Consider the following 16,222-nt stretch of genomic DNA (forward strand, 5'->3'; position numbering starts at 1 on the left):
GGTATGTAATTGATTCCATCAAATGACTTTCCCCGCCAATCAGAGCCCAGATCCTAAGCTCTACCCCGGTCAGGTCAGCAGCTGATTGGCTGTGTCATGGCTGAACACAAAGGTGCACAGAGCCGGTCAAAGTCCGCTAATATGTCTTCTGCTAGACTCCACTGTCGATTTTAGGGGGGAAATGTTTGTAAAGTGTGTCAAAATAAAGGCTAATCATAAATAACATCCTACTAAAGCCGGCTGTGGGAACTGACAGAGCTCCCAAACAGAACTCTTCCTCTTAAAAGAAAAAAAACAAGAAGCCGGAACTCATCGCCAAACGTCTTTTCCGACCTGATTTGAACCAATACAGCGCTGCCCTGTGAAACTAGGCCATCTTTTTTTTACGTGCTCTGCGTGTGACGTCATCGCGTCAGATGGCCGAATGTTTACATCCAGCAGTGGTGCGTTGACTGGATCCCCCACCACCACCAACAACGAGAAGAAGCAGAAGAAAAGGCCGCAGAGAAGGTGAGCGGCGGGGAGCGGCAGGCTTTCCCAGCAGGTAGCGGCTAGCTGCGGGCAGGGCGCTGGTCCCGCAGCGGCCAGCCAACATCGGCGCTTCCTCTCCGATTCGTCCTCTTTTCTTAAGAGGAAATAGTGCCTCCATGTAGAGGTGTTGTCGCCGTTTCGTTGCCGTCTCGGTGATGACAATCGTACAGAAACGCACTCCTAGAGGAGTGTTGTTAGAACTGGGGGATCAGGGTGGCGCTAATGGCCGAAGCGGCAGCGGCTTGGGCGAGTTTAACCTGCGGCTCCCCGCCAGAGAAACTCCACATAAAAAAAAAAAAAAACACCTAATGCCTTTTTACACTAAAACAGCTCGTCTGTCCGGGAATCGGCGAGCTCTGATGCGTGGCATTCATGGGAATGTGTAATAAAACAATAAGCAGCGCTTTAGAGCGCCGTCCTCCGGCCAGTTTGCGCCGGGTCCTCCTGCTTGTGATGGGGGAGCCCTTGTTTGTTTCTGGATTAACGACATCCCTTCCCTTTCAAGTCCACTCAAAGTGACGAGACCGACGCGCAGCAGCAGTGGTAACCTGGAGACTACAGCTGCCCTGCTGTTTCCCAGCCTCCTGGTGGGGCTCCGCGTTTGCCCCCTGGCCCCTGCCTCATCTGATCGCTGCCTTTCGGGGTCGCAGCTGTGGCCCAGCCAGCCTCGTGTTAGACCTGATCACGCTGTCAATCAGGGGTTATCCAGTCCTCCAGTTACATGGTACTGTAGCTGTAAGGAAGCACTGGTTTGAGATTTTTAAAATGAACTTAAGGTGCACAGGGAGAGCAAGGAAAGTCTTTTCAGCAAGACTGCAGGCTGGGATTCAAACTCAGGACCTTCTTGCTGCAACAGTGCGAGCAAGCGCTGTAGTGTGCAGCTGAGATGTATCTAAATAGAAATGCAGAACTATGGACATGGGATGTAAAATTAGCCCAGTTAAGTGAAAATAACTGGATTTCCGTGATCCTCTGGCCTCTAGTAGTTGTTTTGCTGTGTTGCATTTGATTCCTTTTCGCCTTATCTTTGCCATTTTCTATGGGTGGCGCCGTGGATCAGCGGATGGTGCCGTTGCCTCACAGCTCACTCCTGGGCTCAGATCTTAAGGGATGTGGGTTTAGCTTTTCTCTCCATGCATTCCATGGTTTTCTCCAGGTAACCCGGTCCCCTCCCACAGTTTGAAAAGATGCTCGTTGGGTTAACTAGATCTTCCAGGAACGAGGGGGTGCACAGTGTGGATGACTTTGATGTCTCTGTGTTGGCCAGCTCAGGACTGAGCTGGAGGGGGAAAAAAAGCTCTTGATTTATTGGTATATGTTCTAGGCATCAGTTATGGTCATTAGAAGGAGACCAGAGGAAACGCCAGAGAGACTGTATGTTGCATCCAGCCTGGGAACACCTTGGGATCTTCCAGAATGGAAGGAAAAGTTTTGCTAAGTGGACGGGCTCCTCCCAAACGACACAACTTTGAGTTGATGAATTGATATGCTCTTGGAGAGTCAGATTAAACTGACTTGAACACGACACAAAAGATCTGAAACAACGCTAACCAACCATGACGCACACAAACGGGAACACAAAGGACCAGAAACAACAGAGTAGAATTAGATGAGAAACATGGAGGATTTCTCTTGACCTGAACAATGAGCCAAGTGGATGGCTGAAACGGGGGAAGCATCCATTTATTCTCAGATTAGATGTCCCTGTTAGAAGTCTGCAGTCTTCTCACGTCTATCCCTAAGGGCCTCTCTTATTAGAATCTGCTTATCAGGATAATGTTTGTTTTTTTCTACTTTCCCGGAAAGCATTTAAACTTCAGCATATGCCAACCAAAATCTGCCCCAATAGTCTCTATAAATTCCCGTCTCTTATTAGTTAGTGGTGGAATCCTTGTCTTTTTTTCATTCAAATCTACCGTGAATGTTCATTTAATTTAAGAGCTTCCTGAAGACACGCTGGCTTTATGGTGGTGTTTGTCCTCCAGTCAGAATGGGCGGAGCTGTTAGCGCCGGTGAGGACAACGACGACCTCATCGACAACCTGAAGGAGGCGTACTACATCCGCACAGACCTGGTGGAGCGAGCTTTCCGAGCCATCGACCGGGCGGACTACTACCTGGATGAATACCGGGACAATGCCTACAAGGTGAGCATAGACCCTGCCATCAGCCGGCGTCACGCCAAAGAAATGTGGTGGCTCAGCGTCTGCTTCTGTTGTGGGCAGGACCTTGCTTGGCGCCATGGGAACATCCACCTGTCGGCTCCCTGCATCTACTCTGAGGTGATGGAGGCGTTGGAGCTTCACCCGGGCCTCTCCTTCCTCAACCTGGGAAGTGGGACCGGGTACCTGAGCACCATGGTGGGACTCATCCTGGGTGAGTGAACACAGACTCAAGTCTACCTTATTTCCTAATAAGTCCTGTTGTGTGATTTCTCAGTGTTTGCGTTTCACCTTTGTTTAGCGAACCATGTAATAATTTCAGGGTTGTGAGCTCACCGTCAATATGAATGAGCAGATGTGCGTCTACATTTGGACGCCTCCGCAAAGCGTGTGCTGTTCCCGTTTGCCCCGAGCTTCGCGCTGTTGATCTCCCGGTTGTTCTCTTCTGGCTCTTCCAGGACCATTCGGAGTCAATCATGGGATAGAGCTTCATGCGGATGTGATCGAGTATGCCTACCAGAAGTTGGACTCCTTCATCAAAACCAGTGACAGTTTCGACAAGTAGGTCCGGACGGATGTGTGACCTTCACCTTCTCTCTTAGTGATCAAGTGGAAGAAAATAAGCTGACTGTGTGTAATTATGAGAGGGATGGTTTTAAAGGGATCAGTTGATGTTGGACGGGTCTCAGAACTGGGGAAGTTTAACCCCAGAACAACGTAGGATGTTTTTAGCTGTGCTCGGGATCATTGTTCCGCTGAGGACCCAGTTTCTGTCAAGCTTCAGCCGTCGGCCAGATGGCCTCACATTCTGACTGATACTTGCCTAGACAGTTTGTGGTCAACCCAACCAATGTAAGCTGCTCTGGTGCCATGGCAGCACAGCAGCCCAGAATCATGAATCCTTCACTGTAATGCTTGACAGTTGGTGTGCGGTGTTGATATCCTGCCTAACAGGAGGCAGTGCCTGAGGAACAAACATCCTTACTTTCTGCCTTCACTGGGAACGGAGTAGCCAGGTGCTGCGTTGCAAGTCATATTTGCCTAATGATATGAACAGGCAAGGATTGGAGTCATTCCTTTGAAAAATTAGGCTCTGAAATCCAAAGCCTGCAAATTCAAAGAGGTTGTCGGAATTGTTTTCCTGAAATAAATAGTTGTGTGGTTTTTTTTTTATGGTTTTTGTTCATTTTTCTTCAGATTTGAGTTTTGCGAGCCATCTTTTGTGGTTGGTAACTGCCTGGAGATACCTCCAGAGAGCCGGCACTATGACAGGGTCTACTGTGGGGCCGGGGTCCAGAAGGAGCACGAGGAGTACATGAAGAACCTGCTCAAGGTCGGGGGGATCCTGGTGATGCCTCTGGAGGAGAAGGTTAGTCCTCATCCTTTAAATCACACAGAGCTAAAAGTCTCTAATACATTCCAGCAAAGGGACCGACTCCAAAGTCACATTTTCATTCTTAATCTGTCATAGTACAATCCCAAACATGAAACTGTAAATACCAAAATTCAATGCCTTGCAAGAAGCATCTATTGCTCCATGTCAATTATGTCACTTTACATCACAAACCTCAACCTACATTAGTTTACTGGGTGTTTATGTAATAAACTAACACATGCATCATTGGTTAAGTGGAACTTTTTCAGCAAATCTAGATAGTGTGGCGCATATTCATAAGGCATAAATCCCATTATGCCTAAATCTGTTATAGATTAAATTGACAGAGAGGCTAAAGCTCAAGGAGAATAGTGGGGTCATTACGGTGATGGTAACACGACAATCACAAGTTAACAGAATCCTTCTTCTTCTAACTCCCAGCACAAACCTCTAAACAAAAGAAAAAGCTCCAGAGCAGTGACATAGGTGTGCCAAACAGTCTCCACTTAAGAGGAGGAGACCAAGCACACACAGGTGGGCTTCCTTTATACGACAGTCCTGAGTCCTGGTTGGTCCTTACAATTTCTCCATCCAATCAGAGCTCAAAACTCCAAATTGGCAACAGCCTGAGTTCTGAACATGAGGAGAAGTTAAAAAAAAAAAGGAGAGAAGGGAGGATATTTTCAGAAACGCAGTCTACCAGAGATGTAATGCCACGTGGTTGGAATTGGTGCAGAATGTAGTTTTTCTTTGTTGTTGGTGAAAAATATTCGGACAGCCTTGCAAAACGTGTTCCCAGTAGGAACATATCTGCCAAAAAAATAATAATTCATGGTACAGCTAGCCCAGTCATTGAGTGTTTAACCCTGTTTGTCTCCTAGACATAGCTGTTGGATGAGCTTTTACAGCACCTAACTGTCTGTGCTCTCTTTCATCTAGACGTGAAAACTGCATCTGATCTGCTTAGCTGTGTTCCTTTCCTAGATGAAGCCACTAAAGAAGCTACTGCTGATATTACCTTTATACTTTTCTCTTGCATAGAAAGGACTCCTGGATCAGTGCTTCTGTGTTCTTTGGGTCTCTGCTCTCTCCTCTCTAAACCCCAGTCAGATGGCCGTTCAAACTGAGCCTGGTTCTGCTGGAGGTTCCTGATAATGCGGAGTTTTCCTCTCCACTGTTGCTACATGCATGCTCATTATGAGGTATTGCTGCAAAGTCAGCGACTGTCCACTGTAGCTCCACGGTCATCCAGGAGGAATCAATGCTGCATGTCAATGACTGGATGCAAACTGCTGGGCTCCCCTAGGTAGGAACCCTTTTAACCAATGTGTCTGGAGGATTGTCTTCTGTTCCTGCGGTCCAGAGCAGACGGTATCCATTTCTTCCAAAAAGGCGCTTGATTGCTGATATGGATGTGGATAGCCATTTAATGACTATCCATATTTGGGTTGCTCGGTCGTTCACCCCAGATACCTCTGAACCCAGAGATGCCGATACCAAGTCTGGACGAAGTTAATGTAACACAATCCAGTTTGAATGGGGAGAAAAATTCAACGTTTGTTGGATTCTGCTTCAAAATGGTTGGAGGAACTGACGTCGAAAGATCAAAAAGTCACGCCGTTTTTCCCCAAACTAATCTGTTGTAGGTTTGTTTAGCGTTGATGGTTCTTTAAAGCAGGGCAGATCTTGGCTGTCCAGTTTGGGCTTACTCCCTTTTCCCTTACAAACTGAAATTGTGTCAAATTTCTAAACATATTTCTGCATTTCTGCCCTTTTTGTTTCATTATTGTTCCCTTACATTTGTTGCCAAACTACAAACCTCTGTATAGCCTTGCTTCTCGCCATACTTCAGCCTTTTTGCCCGTACAGTTTGGTACCAGGTTTCTTTTTGCAATCCTCTGCTGGACAGGCCTTGTTCCAACGCTGTCGCTAAATAACATGTGTCCCAACTTTATTTGAACATCTGTTGCGCCCTGATTTACAAACATTGATGTTTATTACTGAATGAACGTGGGAAGATAAGCATGGAAGTTAATTCTTGCTGTTTGCACTAAAATTTAAGTCTAAATAAAAGTTCTGCCTGAATACTTACAGCACAGTTTAAATGTGTCTTGACTGTAGGAAGCGATGTGAAGAAGAGGAGAAATAAATGACTTCATTCTGTTGTGTTTCTGCAGTTGACCAAGATTATCCGCACTGGAGTGAACAGCTGGGAGACAAAGAAGATCATCTCAGTGTCTTTTGCTCCTCTGGTCCTGCCTAAACACAGCCCCAAGAGCAAACCCAAAATGGTCCCATTGCGTAAGTCTTATTTAAAGCTTTTCCCTCTTTACCTGGCTTCAGGTCTGTGGCGCTATTTGGTAAAGCCCCCACAATAATACACATTGATATAATGCACCGTGTCACGATTGCTATGACTCTTCAGTTGCTCACGCATAAAACTGCCAATCATTTTAACAGCTAAAGGCTAAATATCCCCCAGTAATACCTCCCACTATGTATTTATGTTTTCTGGTTTTCCCATATGTTGCTCCTGCTTGTGAAGGGCTTTGGCATTCAGTCTTAAAGGCCGTAGTATTCCACTCTGTATGTCCACATCTGTCCACACGCAACTTCAAAAAGTTAGTTACAAAGTTAGTAAGGTGATCATCATAATGTACCTTAATCGGCCCCTCCAAACACTTCCGTTGAGTAGCCATCAGCCTCTTTCAGAGAACGTGAGACAGGACTTCATCATTGTGCGTTCTCTAGAAGAAGACTGACACCGAGCCAGATAGTCACACCCGGTGTCAGCTGACTTATTATAGGCCATTTCCACCTTTACTCCACAACGTGCGCTTCGGGGGGGTTTCGACAGGCTTTTTTTCCACTACCTGGCTGATTTTTTTCGCACCTTCTCTAGAGATAGTACAATGGTTATCAAGTAGATTGGAGCTCTTAGGGGAGTCGACTGCTAGTCACTGATTGGCCGTAGGTGTGGCCAGCCAGCTGACAGTCTGCAAGTCAACCACGATTTGCCGACTCAGTACTACGGAGAAGGAAACACTGGATTCACTTCACTGAAAGCTGTGAAGTTTGGTCAATGAAGACTGTGTGGTTCAAAAAGTGGTTCTTCACGGCCGCTGATCTACCTAGTGTTGTGTGCGGCAGAAGGCTTCTGTGGGAGAGAGGAGGCTGAAGAGGCAGCGTGATAGAAGTCCCGGCGCCGCGGCTACTCTCTCTGCAGTCGCTGCGTGTGGAGCCCGCTTCTCTCTTTATGGATCTAACCAAAAGAAGACCTCACCAAATCAGAGCAGCGCAACACAAATACCCAATATCCAGCCTATAAAAATAAAAAGCCCTACATTTCTCTCTCTCTCTCACACACACGTCAGAGCCTGATCTATGTTTTATCCTACCGTTTCTTGCTATATTTCTTCAGATATATTACTTCACAGTGCTTACTAACAGCAGGGAACAAAACGGAGGTGTTCTGTTGAAAACTAAAACCAGTACTGTAGAGCGGAGCTCAGGCAGGATGAGTAGAGCGCTCATTCCTAGGACAGATTGGACTGATCACGCTGAAGTGTGGTGAGACGGACCTCGTCTCTGAACTTTAGCCAGTTCTTCAGTAGTTGTTATGCCAGAAATTGGAGCAACACTGAACGTGCTTCACAGCTGCCAGTGGTTGTTAAAAACACTTGTCTCTCAATTACTTTATGCACAACACTGTTGGGTCCCCCTCCACACCTTCTTCAGGCGTTTGTTCATGAACGGACAGCGGCAGCTCGACAGGGACCTCGTCTTTGCCGGTTTCGAGTGGAGCTGTTCTGAAAGAGGCCACCGTGTTGCCTGCAGCAGTCAGACTGAGAACCACGAAGAAATGACCATGAAGATGTCAACCTACCAGATAATTAAGCTAACTGCTTACAAGAGAAGGAAACCTTCCACAGAATTACCATCGTCAATAAAAATCTCAAACTCCCAGATTTCTTAAGGATTTGAACCACAAGACAAAGTTTCACTGAAATCAGTACTGTGAGCTGGTTGTAGACAAAATATGCCACTTTCCAGTTTCCACTGATGGATCTAAAGTGGACGCTGTGTCTTGTTAAGCATCTTCATTTATCATTGCAACTTCTTGTACATTCCAATGAGATGTGTCCTCTGCGTTCAACCCATCCATTATGGAGCAGTGGGCTGCCACCCAGTGGGTGGGATTCAAACCAGGGAATTTAAGAGTTCCCAGGATCCAAGCGTCCTGCCCAGCCACTATGACACCACACCTCCTTCCAGCAGCATTTGTAACAAAGCAAGATAAACTTTGTGTTTGCATTCCAGGACAATTCAGTCAAAACATCAGACAGGAGAACTCTTTCATTTTTAGAGTTCCCTCATCATGTCTCCAAGAACTGCAAAGTTTAATGACTAATGATACAGTGATTCTATGTATAGGGCAATGAGAGATGAACAGCGTTCTTTGCTCCAACTCATGTCTACCTTGGTTTTCCAAAGTTGCTGAAACGTTCCAACAACATGTCACCTAAAACAGGCGTAGCTTTATCTCTTATTTCTACTTGACAACCAAACTGGGCCCAGCCGGCTACAGAGAGTCAGGAAACGTGCATCTCACTCCGCTCAGGATCTGTGTGAGGGCGGAGTTTACAGAAACGGCAGGCCAACCCTGGCTTGTTTCCTCTCTCTGACATGTTCTAGTTGGTCATTCGGATCCGAACATCTTCTCTTTGCCGTTCTGATTGAGGGTGCGCAAACAAAATTCCCCAATAGAGCTATTTTCCTGCTTCATAACCTAAGCACTTTGCTAGTTGTTTTGAGTAATGAACAGCGTCATGCTGCAGTCAGGTCTATGGGACGGCTGTTGGTCTGAGGTAGAGAGAGAGCAGCAGAAATCCTGCTCTGCTTTACTGCTGTTCACTGTGAGCGTCAATGTACGGGTGCTCCTACAGGACGCTTTGTTTTATCAAATGCCAATCACCAAATTCTATGATGCTCCGCGAGTTATAAGTCAGATTTCACCCAAATTCCCCACTATGACCGTGGTCCTGATCCAGACCCAAGCGTGGCTTTCTATACAGGCTCTCATAGATGTTTCACTCAAATACAGACTTTCAAATGTGCAGAACAAAGATATTCTGGTGCCATTCAGCAGCAGTATAACCCTGGTCATCTTTCTCTCCTCAGTTCCTTTTACAGTTCATTGATTCTCCCACCTCTGTTTTGTGTTTCCCAACCTTTTAGCCAAGTACGAGGTGCGGACGTTACAGGAACTGTCCCGCATCTGCATCCGCCACACCCTGCGAGTGACCACAGACGGAGCGGACAGCCAGTCACGTGGCCGAGGCTCCTCCTTCAGCGTGGGCCGAGGGCTGGCGGCAGCGGGCCTCCATAAGTACGGCCCTCGTTTTAAGCGCCGTCGGGTTCACCGGCGCCACTGCAACGCTCTCATGCTCGCCACCCGACAAGTGGTGGCCAGCAGCGGGATCGCCCCCGCCTCCCTGGACAGCAACAACAACCAAGAGGGACGGGTGGAGGACGAGGAGGCGGCCGGGGAGCGGCCGGCGAGGCGTCCGATGAGAGGGAGCAGAAGGGCTGGGAGAGGGAGGCTGGTGGAGGAGGAGGAGACGGTGGAGGAGGAGGAGGAAGCGGAGGAACGGGACGAAGAAGAGGAGGAAAAGGAAACCGGTGAGCTGCTCCGACCCCAGCCAGCTGTAAACCTCCTGAGAGAGAGGATCCTGGGCTTGCCGTTGCCCGAGCCTCTGAAGATGTACCTGTTGTACTACAGAGAGAAATGAGCTCCGGTTGGTGCTGGTCCCGTCCAAATCCGAGCCTTGGGCTTAAAGTAGGCGCTGAAGCCTCTGTTCTAACCTATCAATCCCCAGTAACAAGACAAGCCAACGGCCACCTCATCCGCTCCATTATCCATCCCCCCTTTCTCTCTCAGCCGCTCTTTGCTCGATTCCTGAGACTGTGAAAAATCTGTCCTGTTTAATTTTCCCGTGAAGCAGGTAGAGGAGAAGGTTTCACAGCCCTTACGAGCTTTAAACGGGTTTTCAAGACGCAAATCCTAGAAATAACTCGGTTTACAAAGCAATTTAATAATTCAAGGACTGACTGACAACACCAGAAGGTTTTTCTTGATTCAAAGACTTGACATCAGAACAGGGACCAAACTCTTTAGCACCAACCAGAAACAGAGCGGCCTTCTGCCGCCAGGGAGGCGTTTCTCTGTCAGCTGAGCGCAGTCAGAGCGGAGGCTGATGCTGAGGCGCTGTGTTTTATCGTCAGGGTCCACAGGTGGTAGAGCAAGAAGTAGAGTCGGTGTAAAGATCCTACAGCTGCAATTAGTGATGGCGGGTTTGATTGTTTCCACTGACATTTAAAATAAAATTTGCCTGAGACCAGACGTTAACTTAGCCAGGTTGATGGATTCAGTTTATTTTCACCCAGCATATTTCCCAATGATGCGATATTTAGAAGTGCAGCAGGGGAAAATATGCATGGTACACAACATCAATGTTTTTCTCTGGGAATATATTTCTATTGGGCTGTTGCCGGGAGATTTTCACCAGATGCCTGGAACGACCCAGTGAGCCCACACAAAGAAACCAAAGCAAATTAATCAGTAAACTATGTTATGTGTTATAAAGTGGAATGACAAAGGGAAAAGGGTTGCGGCACTTTCCTGAAAACAGTTAAAGCAGGAACACTTTCTTTTGTAATGACAGCTTCAAGAATAGCTTGTGACATTTATTATTCAGATGTCATTTTAAACACGTCTTGTACAAAAAGTGTCTTCAAATCCTGAAGGTCTTGGGGGCCCTTCTTTATGCTCTTTGATTTTCAGGACTCAAGGTGATTCATCCTCGCTGCTTCAGTTTTCCTCTTCTGATACCAGCTGCGAGTTTCTTTGGCTCTGTGTATGGGTTCTTTGTCTCGCTGAAAAATCCACTGTAATTTTATCTTTAGGTTCATATCAAGAATTTCATCAAGTTCACCAGTACTGTATTCTTACAAAGTTCCAGCGCCACTCAAACAATTTTGTGTGCAATGACCATCTGACCAGGCTACGTTCCCTAGTATTACATTGACCTGTCTGAATGGCATGCAGCAAACTTAAAATGAGCTGCCATCAGCTTTTTCTTCAGCAGTGGAGTCTTCTGCAGTAAGCGCGCATAGCAGCCTTGGTGTTTGAGCGTGTTACGAATTGCTTTCCTAGAAATAACTGGACCTGGTAGGTTGTTCCTTGAGGCCATCTGTGAAGACAAAGGCTTCATCCACATGAAGACGGTTTTGGCTGTATCCGACAAACTTCTTGGTTGGAAAGGGGGTCCAATCCAGACAAAGTGGCCACGAAACCAGCAACATCTGAGAGTGGGAAAATTTGAAGCCGCCCTCCACGGCTGCTCCGTCTGGACAACGTTACCCGCATAACTGGCGACACACTTTTATGTTTGCGCATGCAAGCAACGTAGACCACACCACCACCTAGCCACATACTATGACTTTACGAATTTCTACGCCAGTAGTTCATTCTGGTTGCATACAAAGGCTTTCCAACTGAATTATGGCCCCGTGCACACGGAGATGAGAAAGGTATTTTGTCGTTTAGGCTGTGGTTCCACATGGATGCCGGTGTTTTACGTTTTTGAACCGGGTCCCAGAGTGGATACATTTCAAAATGCCAGTTTCATTTTTCCATGTGTATGCAAGCCTCATCTATTTTCAAACGAGGATTCTTAAACGTTGCTTTGCCTCTCTCGGTACCCACATGCACCTCATTCTCACAAATGGTAACAAAGATGGTTCTGTCCAGTGATGCAGCTTTGGTATGGCTGTTAGTTGGACTCTTTCTTTCTAATGTGCCCGCTCTACATAGCGTGTCCCCCGCCAACGCACAGTTGAACATGTGGAAATGTTTGTGTCTGATCCCCTGGCATGGTGCTGTGTTTACTTCACATGAGTTGTCTGTGCCTGTGACAGATTCGCGACCTGTCCAGGGTGTACCCCGCCTCTCGCCCATTGAATACTGGAGATAGGCACCAGCACCCCTTGTGACCCCAACAAGGGATAAGCGTGACGGAAAATGAATGGATAGATGGAGTTGTCTGTGTATGCCCAGTGTTTTTCTGCATGTTTCTTTGGAAGTGTCACAGCGCCACCAATGGACCCAGCATACCTACTACAGCCTTTTCAGTTGTCTTCGTCTCCATGTAGAAAAGGCCTACGTTGGCTTATATTTTTTTTCTGTTTTACACTTTGTTTTTTCCCTATTTAGTAAACAAAGCGCTTTATTGTATATTTACCATACACCATGTGACTAGCGTTACAATATTGCACATGTGTGCAATGAGTAAACAAGGAGAAGCAACAGAGCCGAGCGAATAGATCAGATTAGTCTTAGACCACGCGGAGCTGTCGCTTCACTGCAAGGCATTGCAGGATGGTCTACTGGCTCTTACAGTAGCTGCATCAGTTGTTGCCACCTTGTTTTCTGATAGCTCTGCGGTACTCCCGGCAGATCTAGCAAAACAATGTTTATGTCTTTGAGCGAGCCCGGTGTTCTTTTCAGGCTCAAAAAGGACTAAGTACATACCATCAGGATGAACACTTGCCGTGTATGGTTTAATTGGAAGACTGATATCTGTTGTTTTGGGGGGATTCTTCTAGTAATAATATATGCCTAGGCCCTTTTAACATGCATGCTCTTACACAGACAACAACCATGATGGACTTCAGAGTTGCAGTTGTGTTTCAGACAATATTCAACTTATTGTGGATTTTAGACCTACACATTTTGCTCCTCTAATGCATTGGAGTGGACCACCCTGTCCACACAAACGCCCAGTGGTGGGCGCACAGCTAACTAAAAATCTTTACAAACTCATATTCAGCAAACGGAAATACTAAATTCACTACCGTTAAACAGATGATAAATAAGGAAATTTCAGGAAGCTAACACTGGCTGCTAAACCAAAAACCAACGGCAGTCAGTCTGTGTCACACATCTTCAGACAAAACATGCTGCACACACACGACACATGACAAACAAGTATTCCCTCAAACAGCTCTGCATGTTTGAGGGAATACTTGTTTTAGTTCAGGATAAATTAATTTAAAATTGTAATGTTTATATGGTAGTGGAAGCATTTAAGAACAATATTCATTTACAAAAGCAATGCAAGTGTGGGCTGGAAGCTAGTGTTGCCAGTTCCCGCAAGACAAACAAGCAATCGGCTCTATGAAAACAGTTAAGCCCATTAGGCCCCCACCCCACACCCACACACACACACTGTAATACAGGGGCCGCTTGTAAACTGTAAAAATGAAGTGCCGGGGCTTTTTATGGAATTTTTGGAAAAATAAGAATTGCGCTGAGCCATGCAGCGACCAAACAGCTTGGCTCATGCAGTGCCGGTAACTAACCCAGAAAGCTCAGTTATTCTACAAATTAAATGCTACCACCATCAGAGTTATGTCCAAACGTTTCAAGACCCCAAAGCGACCTGCATGCACACATAACAGAAGAAGACGTCACAGAACAGCAGATACCACCGTGTTGTTATGAAGCTGTTGAGCAATGGGAGCAGATGATATTAAGACCACATCATAACAAGAAGAAGAAAGGTAACAAGGAAGCAGCACAGCTGTTAACAATGTTTTTTGTGGAGCCGTGACTGCTACTGCTGCAGAGGTCTGCGTGGATGTGTAGTGAGAGCCAGGACAGTGACATAAATGGCGGGTGATTATCTTGTAAATGTTAGTGTACTTATTAGTATTGATACCCAATATAGTGGAAGCTAACCGGTCCACAAAAATGTTTCTAAACTTAGTGAAACGATAATGCGATGAAAGCAAAGATAGTCATGTTTTTGGACTGTGGGTGAGAGAACACGCATGCACAGAGATAACAAGCAAACTCCATGCAGAAAGACCCCAGGTTGGGATTGGAACCCAGGACCTTCTGGCAACTTTGCTACCAACGACGCCCGTGCTCAGTTGTTATTCACTGTCATTTCGCTTTATGACACGTAACTTAATTTGTGTGGATTTCTGAATACAGTATGTGGGGATTGCTCTGGTGGATACCAACATCTGTGGGGATTACATGTTAGTCAATCCATTAGAAATAGATTTACTGAGAAAAAAAGAAAAATCAATATCTTTGGTTTCTGTTAGAGATTCTTGGGACAAGCAGAGCCTGGTTGAAATCAACCTGAATTACCCTTTAAATTTTCTGCTTTCCGAGAACGCCTGTTTGTCAGTATTTCAAAACCTTTTGAGGAGAGGCGAAGATTTAATAGAAGCTTGAATTTTTCATTTTTCTATGCATATGTTTTATTCTTTGGGTCTAATTTTGAGCTAAAATCCTCACATTCGTATCCAAAGAGTTGTTTCTGGTCTGTCTCCTTATTCCATTTAACTCTCTTAACCAAAAGAGAAGGACCATGAAAATGCATACTAATCCTCCTTTTTACAATGATGAACTAGCATGATAAAAATACACAGATACTCTTCAATGTACAAGTTTTTTTTCTCACTGTGTCCTCATTATTTGATAAATACTGCATTGTTTTTTTTTTCTTTATTTACAAGACTTGAAGTGGTGTGGACATTTTTACGAGTGTCTTGTGTTGGTAATTTTATGTAGATACTTCAATAAAAGAGTATCTGCAGTCAACTTTTTGGACTCTAGATTTTAGTCTAATGGGGCATTACTTCTTTGTGCTCTTTTGTTTTTCCTAATCCTTAATCTCCGACCTGTGCCAAACGGATGCTGTGTGGGCAAATCCTGTGACAAAACAGGAGGCCAGGAAAAAGTCAGTCAGAGAAAGAAGATGGAAATGGCAAAAAAAAAAAAAAAGCTGCTCAACAGCTACAACTTTCTTTTAATTTTTGAAAAAGAAACTGTGATACAAACAGGAATTTGACTGTGTTTAGTTCATCAGTAAATAGGTAAATTCTAGATGTGATAGTAAAAATAAGTTTGTATTGATAACGTATCTCCAAGCTTGAGACAAAAAAGAATCCGTCGCCTGCTGGATCTACCTTTGAGTACTGTATGTAGATCATTTGTTTGTCATACAGTTTGGCTTTTGTGCATTTGTGTTCCTCTGCTGAATGTAAATGATATTACGTTCCACTTTTTAAAAATAATTTCTGATCAGAATGACTTGCTTGATTTTAATTTGCAGCTGTATTATTGACTGTTAGTAATAAAGTGGATTCTAAAGATGGAGCTCTGTATTTCAATGACTTAGCCCAGACAAAAGGCTCACTTTATTAGGTACACCCTACTACTGGTGGATTGGATCCCACTTTTCCTTCAGAATTGCCTTAATGTTTGTTAGCATACATTCAACAAGGTGCCAGAAAGATTCCTCAAATATTTTGGTGCAGGCTGACATGATAACATCACCCAGCTGCTGCAGGTTTGTCTGCTGCACATCCATGATGGGAATCTCCAGTTTCACCACATCCCAAAGGGGCTCTGTTGGATTGAGATCTGGTGACTGCGGAGACATTGTCATGTTCAAGAAACTAGTTTGAGATTATCTGAACTTTGTGACATTGTGCTTAATTCTGGTGAAATTAGCCATCAGACCATCGGCTCACATAACCATCAGTGCTATGTGAGCTACTGCTGCCTCTCTATCATTGTGAACTAATCTGCTCATCATTCTCTTCTAATCGCAATAAGGTATTATCAGACAAACAAATATCGCTCAATAGATATTTTGTCTTTTTTTAGACCATTCTCTGTAAGCCTGAGAGATGCCTGCTGGTGAAACTCCCAGAAGTTTAGCAGTTTCTGAAATACTCAGCCCAGCCTCATGGTACCAACAACCAAGCAACAATCAAACACCCTTAAATGCCCTTTCTTTCCCACGGCCAGCCGTCTACAGACGTTCAACGCTGGCAGCCAGTAAGACACCGCCTGCCGTTTGACCCGGGTTCAAATCCAAGTCTTAGTAGCACTCTGAGGAAAATTCAGATTAAACAAATTCTCTCCTTTTAATCCCGCGTTTTGTAAATTTTGTGTATGCAATTGGAATCAAATCAGATTATAATTCTGTGATTCTACTCAATTGGATTTTTTTTTTTTTGCTAATATGAGCTGAATTTGGACTGGATATGAAATGGACCTGTTGCCTGTT

General features: G+C 45.3%; 1 protein-coding gene across 1 annotated transcript; it reads left to right on the forward strand.

The window, feature by feature from the left end:
* Positions 1 to 355: 355 nt before the first annotated feature.
* Positions 356 to 15,303, forward strand: LOC105936635 (protein-L-isoaspartate O-methyltransferase domain-containing protein 2). The gene is made up of 7 exons (XM_012877567.3): positions 356 to 510; positions 2,517 to 2,677; positions 2,756 to 2,906; positions 3,151 to 3,253; positions 3,890 to 4,061; positions 6,245 to 6,368; positions 9,306 to 15,303. Exons 2-7 carry the CDS (start codon positions 2,522 to 2,524, stop codon positions 9,857 to 9,859), a joined length of 1,260 nt encoding a protein of 419 aa, XP_012733021.1. The 5' UTR covers positions 356 to 510; positions 2,517 to 2,521; the 3' UTR covers positions 9,860 to 15,303.
* The last annotated feature ends 919 nt before the right edge of the window (positions 15,304 to 16,222 follow it).

This window comes from Fundulus heteroclitus, chromosome 1, assembly GCF_011125445.2.
Source record: "Fundulus heteroclitus isolate FHET01 chromosome 1, MU-UCD_Fhet_4.1, whole genome shotgun sequence".
Taxonomy (NCBI): Eukaryota; Metazoa; Chordata; class Actinopteri; order Cyprinodontiformes; family Fundulidae; genus Fundulus; species Fundulus heteroclitus.

Bases quoted from the DNA above. Each gene is read 5' to 3' on its own strand.
- LOC105936635 (XM_012877567.3), top strand. From the start codon at position 2,522: ATGGGCGGAGCTGTTAGCGCCGGTGAGGACAACGACGACCTCATCGAC. The intron at 3,254-3,889 runs GTAGGTCCGGAC...ATTTTTCTTCAG, and splicing joins ACCAGTGACAGTTTCGACAA to ATTTGAGTTTTGCGAGCCAT. The intron at 4,062-6,244 runs GTTAGTCCTCAT...GTGTTTCTGCAG, and splicing joins TGATGCCTCTGGAGGAGAAG to TTGACCAAGATTATCCGCAC.